The sequence below is a fragment of the Argentina silus genome (genome assembly GCF_951799395.1).
Source record: "Argentina silus genome assembly, chromosome: 4".
NCBI classification, from domain to species: Eukaryota; Metazoa; Chordata; class Actinopteri; order Argentiniformes; family Argentinidae; genus Argentina; species Argentina silus.
The window spans coordinates 17,421,192-17,436,940 of NC_139658.1; the positions used below are offsets into that span (position 1 = coordinate 17,421,192).

The window sequence follows — 15,749 nt, forward strand, 5'->3', positions numbered from 1 at the left end:
GCTGTATTCTGACTGTCTCATACAGATGACAGTAGTGATGGTGGAGGTTACAGGAGTACAGGCCCCTGTCACTCATCGCCAAGTCTACACACACAAAGAGAGTCGGGCTGAGTGTGATAGACCACTGGTGCACATGCAGACACATAAACACTTACAAGTAGCAGCCTATTGTAGTACATGTAGAAGCGATTCTGAATGAGACATATGAGAGAGAGACATACATACAGACAAACAGACAGACAGACAGAGACAGACAGACAGACAGACAGACAGACCCCTCACCTCTGATGACAAGGGAGAAGTTCCCATCGCTGAAAGCTGATTGGCTAAGGCTGACCCTTCCCTGGTTGTAAGAGTTGTAGATGCGCTGGTCACCTGCAGAGAACATGTCTGCCACCCTCTCCATGGCATAGTCAGGGCCCGGCCGATACAGGTCCCAGTGGACCACCCTCTGTCTGTCCCTCAGACTGTCTCTGGTCCACACCATCCGCCCACTCACACACTGCAGTACCACCCGCGAACCAGTGGGGCCGCTCACATTATAGCCCGCCACTACAACACTACTGCTACTGTCAGACTGGGCTAGGACTGAGAGAGAGAGAGAATGGATACTTATACACTGTGCACACACACACACACACATACACACACACACACACACACACACACAAACAGACACACACTGGCTGGTAAAAGTAGTGAAAGGATACTCACCAGTGGTGGAGAAGAAGGCCGCAGTGACTGAAACAGAAACATGAGAATGATAATCTCTTACACAGACCCCAGCTACACAGAAACCTAGTTCCACACACACACACACACACACACACACACACACACACACACACACACAAACATAATCACTTACACAGACCCCAGCTACAAAGAAATCTAGTTCCACACACACACAAACACACAGAGTAGAATGTTAACATTCTGGAGCAAAAGTGGCCCTATAGTATCCTAGTATCCTGGTCTAGTCCAGTCAGACACTCACGTTCCTTCAACATCAAGCTGTTTTACTGCATCTGACCATCTGACTGACACACTGTTGGTAAACTGTGGGAACAGCACTGAGTTCCTGACCTCCAGGCCTTTAGGTTTAGGGACTCCGATAGGACATAAGGGGAAAGATCCCTACTGGGGGAAAAGGAGGATGAGGAGAGGATGAGGAGAAAGGGGGACGTGAAGAGAGGGAAAGGGGAGAGGATGAGAAAGAGGAGTGGGGGTCGAGAAGAGACGGAATAAGATGAAGTTGCCTGAGGTGACCGCGTTACCACGGATACGCAACACAGGCTCATTCTACCCATGACTTCACCAACAGACACCTGCTCTAGCTATAGCTTTCTAGCAATGGGGGAGAGAGAGAAAAAAAAGGGGGGGGGGGCAGAGGTAAGACCAAACATATATAGTTTAAGGTTAGTTGAGAGGGAAAGAGAGAGGGGTAAGGTGTGTGTGTGTGCGTGCGTGTGTGTGTTTGTGGAATAAGAGAGGCGTATAGGAGCAGGCACAACTACTCCCCATTAGGAGAGCAATGAATACGCTGGAAAAATAGCCCCTATAAAACACACGCTGTCATTTTCTCTTTGTAGCTGTGAACCACAGAAACACCCAAACACACACATGCACATACAGCCACTGTGGCCACACACAGCTTACAATGCTTTGCATGTGTGTCTAGTCTGAATAGCTGTGGCTTCCAGTGAATCTGTAAGTCAAGTCTGTACTAGTCACCAATGAGTAGCAACCCCTAACTCCTCTACAGACCTCTGGAATAAGAGCAGAGAGAAGAAATTGGGCAAAGCATCAGCAATGACACACACACACACACACACACACACACACACACACACACACACACACACACACACACACACACTCTCTCTCTCACACACACACACACACACACACACTCTGGTAGACCACACACACACACACACACACACACACACACACACACACACACACACACACATTTCAGCTTCAATCTGTCTAGACACATAGTTCTACCAGCTGGTTTCTCTTTGCCTGAGAATTCCTGTCCAAACAATAATGGCTACCTCTCATCTCATAGTGTAGGCATGAGAACATTTTCCATCTTCTTCAGCCTTAGAAATGTAGACACACGCGCACACACACACACACACACACACACACAAACAAAACGGACCTGTGTGACGCTGACAATATGTGACTTTACGTTTCTGATGTTGTGCAATGTCTCAATGAGGTACATTCCAATCAACGCTTTAAAGGCAGAGTGGCTTTATAAAACAATGCACTTACACAATATTCCAAGTTCAATGTTGAATACTCACTTTGGACCCAGAGGAGGGCTTGCACTACAATGTCCGCTTTCCTCATGTCAAATCACTAGTGCTTACAACGGAGGAGACACTTGCTGCAGTAAGTAGGTAAGTACACCTCGTCAGTTTCACCTGAGAAAAGAGAACGCTCGTCCGTCAGCTGTGTGTCGACCTGCGACAGCAGCAGGGGTCTGGTGAGCTGGTGGTAAAAAGAAAAAAACGATTCACGACATTCAGCTCCACTGAATCAACCTACGGCTCTGACCCAAACAAACCCAACTCCCAGTCTGTGAGAGGAGCGAACAGCAACTCCTCCCGCTGCCCACCCCAGCACTGAAACCCAACTCCACCATCCCCCAGCTCACCCTCCTCCTCCCAGCCAACACTCTCAACCCCCTCTTCATTTCCCTCACCAAACACACACCAACGTTTTCTAGATGTTTTTTTTATTTTTATAAAGGCTGCAAAAAATGAGACTGCCATACTGAATGTGTATGTTTGTATGCATGTGGACTTGGGCCCAAGACACTGCAGGGTCAGTTACTCATACTGGAGGCCTACACACACACACACACACACACACACACACACACACACACACACACACACTGTTCAATTGGGGAGTGAACAGACAATAGAGCTAACCTGCCAACTGAACTATGAGCTGCAAAGGAGACAGAGTTGTCCACTGACAGACAGAGTTGTGCTGCCCCCTATAGGGCTTGACACAGCACATCATATGTGTGAACTGCCCTCGTGGATAAGAACTGCTATAACATGAACTGCTCTACAGCTTACCTCATGCTGTACAGCACATGGCTTTGTGTAGTCATGTTTGAATGTTTCCTTTGAATGTTTGAATGTTTCCTTTCCTCTCTAAAGCTAGGTGTATGCAACCCACCAGGACTTGAACGTGGGTCATCTGTGTGACTCAACTCTGTTAGCCCACGACTATGACCATCAGATCTCTGACAAGTTCACTTATTTTAGAAGAGTAGTTTGGATATTTACCTTCACTAGACTAAACTGACCATATGATGTGGATCAGATCATATTGGAAATCAATATTGAGTGTCAGATAAATGTTTTTTTTTAATAAAGGCAACAAATGTTTTGAATGAAATACGGACATTAACTTTGCTCTCAAAAAGGTACCTTCCTCAGCAACCAGTTATGCAACTGTAGAGGGCCATCTTCTGCTCCTGTCATTGGCTAAACTGGGGAGACATGAATCTGAAACAATTTCACAGTGAGGTTATCAGTAGCACAATGACTTTCATCTGTGAGAATCCCTGACCCTCAGTAGGGGGTGCTCTTGATCCTGTTAGCCTTAGTGTTGACTGTTAGTCTGCAGTATACTGTACCATTCACTCTTCTTGTACATTAGAATCGCACCTCTCCCTAGAAACAGGTGATGAGATTTTGTCATTGGCTGATATGTGAGAACAGAAGTGAAAGCAGAGTGAAGGGACTTTCCAAACCAAAATGAGAGAACAGAGGAAGTGTAAACAGCCTGATCTCCCTGGCCGGTCAGACTGGACCCAGGATGAGGGAAGGAATGAGGAACAGGACAGACCACAGGGCAGGGGGGAGAAACAGAGTTGTTTTTATCATCTAAACCAAAACTCACGGTTATTTGACCAATCAGATATCATACACTGTACCTCAAATGATTTTCTGTAGGAAAATTTTTCCTGCATCCACTGTGTCAAAAGGTGCTCAGTGTGTATGCTGAAGAGAGTGTCTAGAAGGCCCACACACTAAATACTACCTGGATTTCATGCAAGAGACAATCACTCCACATTTTATCGCCCATTCCTCTTATACTCTAAGTCTTATTTTCTTGCAGCATGTTATAAATGCTACCTCTAAGTATACGGCTATATACAGTATATTAAACCTAGGGAGTTAAACATATTGTGTGGATCAACACTCGTCAACACCACATCCTGGGCTCCACCATAACTGAGACCTTACCTATCAGGCCAGGTACCTGTAATGTCAGGTGGTTTCCCCTTTCTGCCTCAGACAGAGTATCTCTACAGAACAGGGTTATTTCAGGTCAGCTGGAGGTACTTTCACTTTGCTCTGTGACTCCTGAAGCCACGCTGATGTGCTTGTTTACCATCAGGGAGTTGCTGATTGCTATCATATTAATGTTTGGCATGTAAAATATCCTCTCTGACCCTGTTTATCCTCCCGTTTTCATTATCAATAATATGAAATTGCATGACTGATGTTCACAATGTCAGCTAAATGGTAATGTGATACAACCTCATTGGGTTTAGCTTGCTTAGCTCTGGGGGGTGGGTATGGGTTTTGTTTCGCCTTCAATAACAGATGCAAAACAGGTTGGAACATGTTATCATTGTACAGATTAAAAAGATGACCTGAGGTGACAGTTTCAACAATTCTCCACTTTCAGAGTATGAGTGACAGACATTTTCAAACAAAAACAGAAATGATGTTGTGCTGATTGTTGCAAATCAAACTTGAAATAAAAAAATAAAGACAATGGTTCTTCTGACGAGCCTTTTCTTGCCCCTCTCAGCACTGTGCAGGCCCTGCATAGTTTATGGGATGTCACGTCAGAAGTCCTGTCCACTATCACTCCCTGACCGTTACCCCTTATGCACTTGTGTAGATTTGATCAAATCAAATATCTATAAGCAGTATGACAACAATTGAATGTGGTCTATCAAGGGAGCAAGGTGGCGCGACTAACATTTAGTTTGCTCCTATTCTGTCCTGTTAGACATGACGTGCCCGGGTGATGGTGGACAGGGTTGATTCTGGCCCAAATTACAGATAAAGTTTATGCCTCACCTAACGATTTACAATTCACAACCATTACTGAGGAGATCCTAATAGTAGTTGTAAAGACGGCAGCAGAACACCAGGCTGACATTTCCCTTTCAAGAGAAGAAAGGTGTTCACGGAGACTGCTGGCAACAGATCACACATAGGTTGTGGTCAGTTTTTATTGGTCATGAAAGGGCTGACTTGAGCTGGACGCTGCACATACTTTATGGCTATCTGATGGGTAAAAGAAAGGGATGTTTCAAAGAGCTGCATGCATTGTAGGCCTTACCACTTAATGTATGTTCAACCACATGCTTTTCTATTCTCATGTGTTGAATTCGTTCCTAAGCTGTAAAGTCTCACCAACGTACACAACACAGCACGACATGGCGCTGCACATCACATCACATCACAACACAACACAACACAACACAACACAACACAACACAACACAACACAACAGTGGGTTCTAATGACCTATCAGTCCTACCTGTGCTCTCATAACATTTCTCTCAAACATTCCTTTACCTAGTAACTGGTGATGAACTTATCCTCAGCATTTCTATGGGTTCAGTTTTTTTTAAAAGTGGTTTCAATACTTTCGGGACTTTTATGGACTGGTTTGTCTGGACAGGTAGGTTTCCTTATTGTGGTTACATGGGTCATGTGTGAGCTTATCACAAACACTGCATTCTATAAAACTACCAAATCTACCATACTGTACAGTAGCTGATGGAATGGATCCACTGTCTCAGGCTACTGTTACGCAATTCAATAATCTTAGTAACATAAGCCAGTCACAACTAACATCATTGAACATCATCATTGGTATGTCATAAGTGATCAACTTCACATACTGTACAGCAACCTATACACAATTTAAATTGTATGCAATATCTGGAATTCAATGAATTAAAGCCTGCATGTAAGGTTCACCTTTGATGTGCACACTCATCACACAAGTGATGCTCACCAGAACACCTTTGTTACTTGGGCCCCATCTTGTCCTCCACCCGTCTACCCCAACCCCAGCAGCACCAGTATACGACTAACTGGATATCAAACCCTGGTTATCAGAGCACCTCAAGACTACATTAGCCTAATGTCTGAAACGTATACTTCAATTCAATACTTCTATATGACACTCAACACAGATGATCATTTTGTCCTATGAAGTGGTAATATATTTTTTTTAATTGATTTTAGTCCAAGTAGATAGTAGATACATAGGTAAATGTTGTGCTCTGATAATATGCTATGTTTTTAGAAGGGAACTCTCTTACACTATAGCTAACTTCCCTTCCTATTTGCTCGACAACTACTGTATCCCCTCTGAAAATAACATTTTCCTGGTAACTACTGATGAAGCAATTTGGAGTGACTCTATTGGTTGAATGGTTTTGGAGCTCTGGGGACTTTTCCAGACAGGTTTTTTCAGGGCAAGTTGTTTCCCTCTCCGAGGTCTGTGCTGTGGGCAGGAAAGTTTGATTCAGCATCTACACAGTGTGAGATTAAAGTCCTTCTTCATTACAATAACATATTTGCCCTATACTTGTAACATCTGCTGAGTGCACATGCTGTACTGTACAGTATGTTACACTTGCAACTGTATTTATTCCATTTAGTGTTCATGGCCCCATTTAGTGTTCATACATTATCAATTACATTTTCATAGAACGAGTCCTATTAAACAAACCCTTATCAAGTGACCCTCCTTGTTGTAGCTATGGCATATAAAACAATTAGAGAACATAAACTTGATTCAGTTTAATGAACTTAACCATGTTCAATGGAATAGAAGGACACAATTATGGAACCTAATGTGCAACACTACTCATATGCTTGTCATAATACTGATAGTACCATGCTATCAGGTGTTGGTTTTTAGTATGTTGTTCACTGAGGTTTCTGCTAGGAGAGGATATAGATTACTGACCATGTTCACTAGAACACACAGAACACATGTTTTCTCCATTATGTTACAGGGAATTATCATTCCACAATACAACACCAGCATATGTATTGCCATCACAGTTGATGCTGTTTAGGTAATCACTGTCTTGATGATAGCAAAACACTCTCTGATCACCCCTCAGATGGTTCTCCATGTACAAGACAAGCCTAAACAGCAATGTGAGCGTCTACCTAGAAACAAATGACAAACAAACTCAACTGACCTGATTGGTCCTACTGTAAAAGAGGCTGCCTCCAGAAAAAAAAAAGTCTGTTCCCTCTCAGTGAAGTTTGACACTAGTCAGAAGGTAACTCTGGTTCTCTGTATCCTCCTGTCTCTACACAGCTGTCTGTAAACTGAACATGAAGGGTTCTGTCACTGTCCTCATCCTCTCCTGCCTGCTCTGTGTGGAAGCCAAAGGTAAGTAAATACTAATATTAAGGGGTCTATTGAGATACATCTGTCAACAAAAACTATGTTTGTTTGGAATGCTCTGACTGTTGATAATATGGTTATAAATGATTACTTTACTATGATTGAAATGAAAATAAAAAGAGAGAGAACCCCTGTTTAGTATAATTTATTATAATGAACTATGAACAGATGTGCTCCAACAGTGTGTATCTTTTTTTTGTATGTCTTTTTTCAGTTCTGCATGACGACATATACATAAGTGGATGTACTGATTTGGATGGAGATAATATGTATGGGCTGGATGGTGAAGAGCTGTGGTATGCAGACTTTGCCAAAAAGATGGGGGTGGTGGCGCTTCCTAAATTTGCAGATCCAATCAGCTTCCCTGGATTCTATGACCAGGCTAAGGTTGAACTGACTATATGCAGACAAAACCTTGCAACCGCTAGAAAAGCTTACAATAACCCACCACAGCAAATAGGTAAGAGAGAAAAATATCAGAACTTATTTTGTGGTGTGCAGCAGACATTCACAGCCAAAGAAAAACTGATGTAATGATTAATAATTGTGTTTCCCCACAGACCCTCCTCACAGCACCATCTATACCAGGGACGATGTGGAGCTGGGGATGGAGAACACTCTCATCTGTCATGTGACTGGGTTCTACCCTGCACCTGTCAAAGTCTGGTGGACCAAGAACAACAACAAAGTGACAGAGGGAGTGCGTAGCAGTAACCCCTACCCCAATGGGGATTTCACCTTCAACCAGTTCTCCAGTCTGACCTTCACCCCAGAGGAGGGAGACATCTACTCCTGCACTGTGGAGCACAAGTCCCTGACTGAGTCCCTCACACGCGTGTGGGGTGAGGACCACATTTACATCACCAACACTTACACTCCGTTATACAAAAAAGGCACAAACAGCTGTGAAAAAAACAGCTATGAAATACTTGGTATACCACCATTAAAAATGTTTTACATCACACCCATATGTACTACTTTTTACTCTATTTTCACATCAAAGACAAAAACTATGAGCTTTCATGCTGTAATACAGTACATGGATCTTGATTGCATGAATCTATTTTTGCTGACATTTAACCAATCCTTAAGATCTACAGGGGGTTCCTGGACAATGTGTATTTGTTCTAGCTCAACTCAGGTGTGTGTGTGTGTGTGTGTGTGTTTGTGTGTGTGTGTGTGTGTGTGGGTGTGTGTGTGTGTGTGTGTGTGTGTGATTGTGTGTGTTCCCCCCCAGAACCTGAGGTGAACCAGCCCAGTGTGGGTCCTGCTGTGTTCTGTGGAGTGGGCCTGACTCTGGGGCTGCTGGGAGTGGCTACTGGAACATTCTTCCTCATCAAAGGAAATGAGTGCAACTGAGACTGCAATCAATAGGAAAGATGATCATGATTGAGGAGAGATGATCATGATCATCTGGATGCGCCTACACTTATCTAAATGTACTTGTCTTTATAATGTGGGCACAGAATGACCAGGCTCCAATGAGAGGTCAAAGGCTCAACATGTTGTGGATTCTTAACCTTGTTGATGTAAATAATTACTGCTTCTAAACTTCATGAAAAATTCTTTACAATGTACTGATGCTTTATTGTAAGTTTTCACTGCTATTAGGGCAGACCCTCCCAACACAAGCCTGTGAGCTGTTGTAGCTGTTAGCTACAGTATTAGTTAATAAATGCATTGATTAGATAATATCAGAGCCAGATAAGGAAATTATTCTGGACAATGCAAGAACAATCCATCTACTTACAGTATGTTCACTATACTAACAATGCAACTATATTTCATCTTATTGAGTGGTTAAATTTGACTTATTTAGAAAAATGTTTCGGGAAACGTAAAAGTTGCATATTTTGCTTGATCGGTAAAGCCATAGAGTGCAATTTGTTATGCCTTGCAATATCTTTAAGTTTCAAAGTCGTCCGCATTTTGAGGTTTTAACCCTGTAACACCAGATGCAAATGTTCTCAGAACTTGCTGTTCAACATCACACCTCCCAAATTCAAGAGGAATTGTGCTACTAGAGTTGTGTGCTCTTTTTTGAAGTATGTTGAATCTTGAATCTGGGTATTCTCTTAAAACCAGCTAATCTACTTTATTTTAAAGTTTGTGTTAGATGTTTCAGATAACTTCCTGTCCACATGTTTAATATAACTGGTGTGTTAAATTACTTCATGGCCATATCCAGGATTCTATTTCTTTCTAATAATTTTGTTGCAAATTAAAGAAAACCTAATAAAGGACTTGATATTTGTTTTTATTTAGAATCTAATGCGCTTTTTTACTGGATTCAAAAGCTGATGTTGAGCTGACTGAGACAACTAACATGAAAGCAAACACATTTTGGTAACACTTCTACAGTCCGCTAATTACCTGGTTACCATTATAAACTACATAGTAATAACATCATTGTGTAACATAATTGTTATCCATCTAGATCTTCTGTACAACACATGATGGGTGTTTAAGATTAGAAATGCTGAACCAATGGGTGTTGTTTCTACTGAATAGCTGAACAAACAAATTAAATAATGTTTATTTTTAATGTCAGTGGGGATAAAATCTGCTGTTTTAATTAAATTGATTGGCTAGGCCATACATGTACCCTTGCTGTTCATGTAATTACAGTGATTCAGTGAATGATTACTGTACAATGGCACTATTTTTTTACTTTAAATCTAAATTACATTTACCTTTTAGTAATTTAGCAGACGCTCTTATCCAGACCACTTCGAAAAGGTACATTTGGCAAAAGTAAGTGAAAGCTATACGTCACAGGCATCACAAGTAAAACCTTTCAGAGGAAAAAGTGCCAAAAGCAGTCACTGTTGGCTGTTGTTTGACTGCTGTTAAAGGTTAAAGGTCAACCTCGGTTAACTTGAGGTGAACTTAGTGGAACCAAATGGAGGGTCATCAATATATGAACATGAGATCATATACATGATCAGTGACCTAAACTGAGTATTACAAACTAAATCAAAGAAAAGAAAAAGCCAAGTCAACAGCAATGACAGTTGGTTAGACATTGGTTAAGACAATGACAGTTTCAGATTCAAGACCTTGGTGCTCGCCTACTGGGCAGCAAAGGGAACAGCCCCTCCCTACTTGCAAGCAATGGTCAGACCCCAAACCCCTGCTCCACTCCTCCGCTCTTCCACCTTGGCTGGCCGCTTGGCACCGCCGCCTCTACGTGGATGCAGCAGCCGCGGCTTTTCACTGTCCTGGCACCCCGCTGGTGGAATGAGCTTCCCACTGCTGTCGTGACTGCAGAGTCATTTCGCCGTAGATTGAAGACACATCTCTTCAGGCTACATCTTAACTGTCCCTCCTAAAGACCTCTTCATCCCCACTTCCCCCCTGTACAAGTTTCTCTCCTGTTAATTTTTTTTTTTTTAATTCTTCCTTCTTCTAGCATTGTGACTGCCAATAGCCCCTGGTCCTAGCATAGATTACTTTTTCTTATGATGACTGATGGATAGATGATTCACTTACTTAAGCAGATGTATTGTTGTAAGTCGCTTTGGATAAAGGCGTCTGCTAAATGCCATTAATGTAAATGTAAAGTGCCAAAGAGTAAGTTGCCTATAATAACCGTAATATTTTTAACAGACGGGATGAGGCATAATCCAAAAGGAGTGCTGAATACTGCACAGTGTGCATCTGCATAATGTGTAATATATTGTTATGCTATTTACCTAAACTCTGGTTGAACTGTCACTAGTTTAAAACATTGTTACAGACAATGGAGAATAAATATTCTGAGTTGTTAGGTATTTTCTGCTCAGTTAAGCAAAATGGGGCCAAATGTTGACCAAGTGCATAAACCCTGATATATTGTTCTCAAACAACTTTATTTAGAGTGTGTGTTGCCAATCCTTACAGTTACCATGTAGTTTGCCTGGTAACAAGTGACACTTTCCTTTTTGGAGAAGAAGATTGGCCTGTCTGATTAGCAATCAGTGTATTTGCTTTGTTGAACACTTCCACTGTTGCCTCTTTTAGAGAACACACTGTGCAGAAGAACATGTCTGTGTCTAAAATCTTTTACATTTGCTTAGCTACGCTGTTGTCCACTCAACATGGAGCAGGTAAGTTATCATTAAATTAGATATTTAATTGTAGTTGGATAGTTACTGAAGTTCTGGATAATTGCATCCATATTCACAGTTACTGAAATAGTTCTTGCATCAATGAGTAAAGAGTGAAGAAGAGTAATTTTACTGGTAATTGCTGGTATTAATGCTAATAATTACTGTAAAGTTTGAGAACATTGTTTCATAGATTCTGGACTATCATTGAGTATTACTTATTTCATCTTATGAGTTTGTCTTCCATAGACAGCATACATTTGGAAGAACTACAGTACAATGTGCAATAACTGACTTAATGCAATAGTTCATTCTTCTGTTTTTAATCTTTTAGATGGATATGACCACGTCCGCTTGACACACTGCTTGTACAGCTCAAATGACCTAACTGATATGGAGTATATAGACTCATATGTTTTTAATAAGGTTGAGTATGTCAGATTCAACAACACTGTGGGTAGGTATGTTGGGTACACAGAGTTTGGTATAAAGAATGCAGAGGCCTGGAATAATGATCCTAACATCCTGGCTAATGAGCGAGGGCAGCTGGAGAGTTACTGCAAGCCTAACGCTGCTCAAGACATCAGTGCCATACTGGAGAAGTCAGGTGAGCAGCCCTCCTGAGCACAGCAGTCTACCATCCCTAACTGACCAGATGTTAATGATAGTGTAACTACTTTTCCTTTGTGAATAAGAAAACATTAGACTTTTTCCTGATGGATATGACGATAGAGCTAATAATAATAGGGTTAGAAATGTTGTTCTAAATTGTACACATCTTTCTGTGGGATGTTTTATCTTGGATGATCATGGATACTGTAGCTACTACAATTGTTTGAAAACGTACATCACTGTTATGCTATAGTGTTGTTTATTTCTGGGAAGCAAAAACAAACATATCAATTGGACAACAATACCAGTCTGTAAAATATGATGAGATTTCACTTCTCATTGAAGAATTACACATTCAGTTTAATCACATGAGAATAGAGCCCTGTTCAATGCTACAGACAATATGAATGATTTGCATCCAAGCTAGATGGTTTTGATGTGATATTATGCAATCTGATGATCAGGACTTTCCTTAAATAAAAGTAATCTATGTTCATTTTTACTCCATCAGTTGAGCCCTATGTCAGACTCAGCTCAGTGACGCCCCCCAGTGGAAGACACCCTGCCATGCTGATGTGCAGCGCTTACAGCTTCTTCCCCAAACAAATCACTGTGACTTGGACAAGGGACGGACAGGAAGTGAAGTCAGATGTGACCTCCACTGAGGAGCTGGCTAATGGGGACTGGTACTACCAGATCCACTCCCACCTGGAGTACACGCCCAAATCTGGAGAGAAGATCTCCTGTGTTGTGCACCATGCCAGCCTGTCTGTCCCCCTAGTGACAGAGTGGAGTAAGTGTTATTACAGGGAGGTTATAAGTGTTGGAATGGTGTTTGGGTGAGGAAGTTATCAGATATGTGAGTTGGGTGAAAGTGTTTCAATGTGTGTTGGATAATGGGTGAAGGATAAGCAAGGACACGAGGACCTGAGTATGCATTTAACAGACACTGAACATGCCTTGCTGTTTGCACAGTAACAGGGAACATGCATTATGTTATCTAGGTAGTTTATAGAATCTGATTGCTGCTTTTGTGTAAAACAAATCCGTAATTTCTCTTTGACAGACCCGTCCATGCCTGAGTCTGAGAGGAATAAGATAGCGATCGGAGCGTCAGGACTGGTGCTGGGACTGGTGTTAGCATTAGCAGGACTGATCTACTACAAGAGGAAAGCCAGTGGTGAGGGTCATCTTGTGATGAAAACATAGACAATCTGCAAAGAGCCATCAGTGTATTGTATGCTCTATTAACGGTTATCTGTGTAGAAACATTAACCATCCAAATATAACCGTCATGCTACGGGTGGTAATCAGGTTTTACAGTGAACATTAATTTGTAGAAAAATCATTATGCCTTGAGTCTTTATTACTGAAAGTCGTTTTTATTTAACATTATACATATGTAGATCACTACTGTCATGTATACTTTTAGAGTGATATAACATTGTACATTACAGTTTACATCAGGAGGTCACTGCTATGTTGATTCATTTATGAGAATATCAGGATTACTAATTTTCTCTCTCTCTCTCTTGTTTATTTCTGTAACAGGACGGATTCTGGTACCAAATAACTAATGTGAGAATCCTGTTCAAATGAATTACTACTTATAATGGTTCATTTGTCAAATATGTCATGATAGTAATTTGATTGTCAATTCTGTGTTATCTTTTCAGGCTTGCAGGGACACTGCTGTAACCACTGCTGACAGGCTGACCTACTAGAGCTGTCTCCTTAAATCACAGTAGGCCTGAAATGATGCCTTGTCACACAAGTTGATTACAATGCATACCTTTACTGAACCAATAGTTGCTGTTGCCTATAACATCTCAGACATCAATAGATTGATTATACACTGTGTATTGGTAAAAGTTATATTCCTTTACTTTTTCCATAATTAATTATTTTATCTTAAACTTGAATGCAATAAATCAACTACAATGAGTTATGAAATTATACAATTCTCCATTGTTAGAATGGGAGTGATGGAGATTAGGTCTGGGGTGTCAAGTCCATCTGAATTTGATTCAGCTAATAGGAACATGCAATAAAAAAGAATGTCATATAGTGACATGACATCACTGGGGATGTTTGAAAACACTGATGTCAATAATGTGTGGGATGGATTGTTAGTGTCACATTTCTCTTTGTACTCTGTATTTCTAGTGGATGACCAGTCCATTTTCTGTCATCATGAAATAGTTGGCAACTGTGCTTAGGAATTCTAGAGGCACTTCTTTGGGGTTTTTTCTATTTTGTTTTACAGGCCAGATTAACCTATTGCTTTGTTTTGCACTAATCTAAAATGAATGAATAGTGAATGCTGAAAGTAGTGTGTGAGATGTTTGGAGAGGGGGTCAAGTAAACTGTTGGATTAATACACAGGTTTTGCTGTTGTTCTTAAAGGTACAATCACATTGTAGTAAACGCTTCATAAACCTTAATCTGATGGTAAAAGCAGGTTTTTTGTGATTTATATCCAGCTTCAAAGGCTTGTGTTGCTCATCTTCTGTTTTAACATGGTGGTGGTTTCAGACCCTGTTCTATTCCTGCTGAATTGATCTAACTAATTGCCTTTATAAGAATATGGCAAAAGCTTTTCAATAAACTATTTTAAATCTATTGTTGTTTTGTCTCTCGCTTTTACTGGGGTTAAATTTCAGTTAACCACATAATGGATGAGCTGACAATGCTGACTTCCTGTAATGGCTGTGGTACGTAGGCAGAGGACTCAAATGCACTACTCAGAGACAAAAACTTAAATCCAATAGAACAGTCTTTACTATCAAAACGTTCGGTTCACAGGTAGGCAGTCAATGGGTAGGCAGATAATCCAGGAAGGGGGCAGGCAAAGCAGGGTTTGGTACACAGGTAGGCAGTTCCAAAAATCAGGCAGATAATCCAAAAAGTGGTAGGCAAGACGCAAAGTAAAAAAAACCCATCAGAGATCAAAATAACCAGGAATACTCAACACTAAGAAAGACCGCTGGACCACTTGACACAAGGTACAATGACAAACTGGCACAGAGACAGGCGAACACACAGGCTAAATACACAGAGAGGGATGATGAGGAACAGGTGAAGCCAATCAGGCCGATGTAGACAATCACACAGGCGGGAAACACACAAGAGCAGGTGTTGAAGTGTCTGAAACGAGAGACAAGGTGAGGAACACAAAATTGAACAGGAAACAATAAATGAATAACATGAAACAAAGACAAAGGTATTGTTGTGCACTCTCCAGTCAATCAGCAAAATAAAAAGTGTGTTGGTGTATTGACTAGACTGAAAGTGTGTGGTTAATCACAGACATGTAATATTAGAGTGAACTTATTTCAGTGCCAGAGAAACAAAAACCTGCAGGACTGTGGAATACAGAGGCTGGAGTCGTACATCCCTGCTGCCCTAAAATAAAATAAGTATTGTTTAATTCACAATGCTCTTATTTATGAATCAATACAACAAAGGAACAAACATGTTTCATTTTCTCATCCTAATCGCATACACAACCTACAATGACACACCTAAAAATCCTAACCACAACAGAGGTCA

At 41.2% G+C, this 15,749-nt stretch overlaps 3 protein-coding genes across 3 annotated transcripts in view; 2 read left to right on the top strand and 1 right to left on the bottom strand.

The window, feature by feature from the left end:
* LOC310803638 (matrix remodeling-associated protein 8-like) overlaps window positions 1–2,576 on the bottom strand; it is a gene marked incomplete at its 3' end in the record, with an annotated part of 11,245 nt that extends 8,669 nt beyond the window's left edge. Inside the window, exons 1-4 of the mRNA XM_083668492.1 lie at window positions 2,319–2,576; window positions 715–741; window positions 283–588; window positions 1–84 (exon numbers count right to left, since the gene is read on the bottom strand). The exon at window positions 1–84 is cut by the window's left edge and continues 18 nt beyond it. Of these exons, the coding sequence (XP_083524618.1) occupies window positions 1–84; window positions 283–588; window positions 715–741; window positions 2,319–2,364 (463 nt within the window). The 5' untranslated portion in view covers window positions 2,365–2,576. The remainder of the gene's footprint in view (window positions 85–282; window positions 589–714; window positions 742–2,318) is intronic.
* Window positions 2,577–7,323: 4,747 nt separating this feature from the next.
* On the top strand, window positions 7,324–9,757 carry LOC310803845 (H-2 class II histocompatibility antigen, A-U alpha chain-like). The gene is made up of 4 exons (XM_083668784.1): window positions 7,324–7,482; window positions 7,712–7,957; window positions 8,058–8,339; window positions 8,735–9,757. Exons 1-4 carry the CDS (start codon window positions 7,425–7,427, stop codon window positions 8,854–8,856), a joined length of 708 nt encoding a protein of 235 aa, XP_083524910.1. The 5' UTR covers window positions 7,324–7,424; the 3' UTR covers window positions 8,857–9,757.
* Window positions 9,758–11,470: 1,713 nt separating this feature from the next.
* On the top strand, window positions 11,471–14,819 carry LOC310803841 (DLA class II histocompatibility antigen, DR-1 beta chain-like). The gene is made up of 6 exons (XM_083668778.1): window positions 11,471–11,585; window positions 11,920–12,192; window positions 12,709–12,990; window positions 13,264–13,377; window positions 13,749–13,775; window positions 13,874–14,819. The coding sequence occupies exons 1-5, from the start codon at window positions 11,522–11,524 to the stop codon at window positions 13,772–13,774; spliced, it is 759 nt and encodes a 252-aa protein (XP_083524904.1). The 5' UTR covers window positions 11,471–11,521; the 3' UTR covers window position 13,775; window positions 13,874–14,819.
* Window positions 14,820–15,749: the final 930 nt, after the last annotated feature.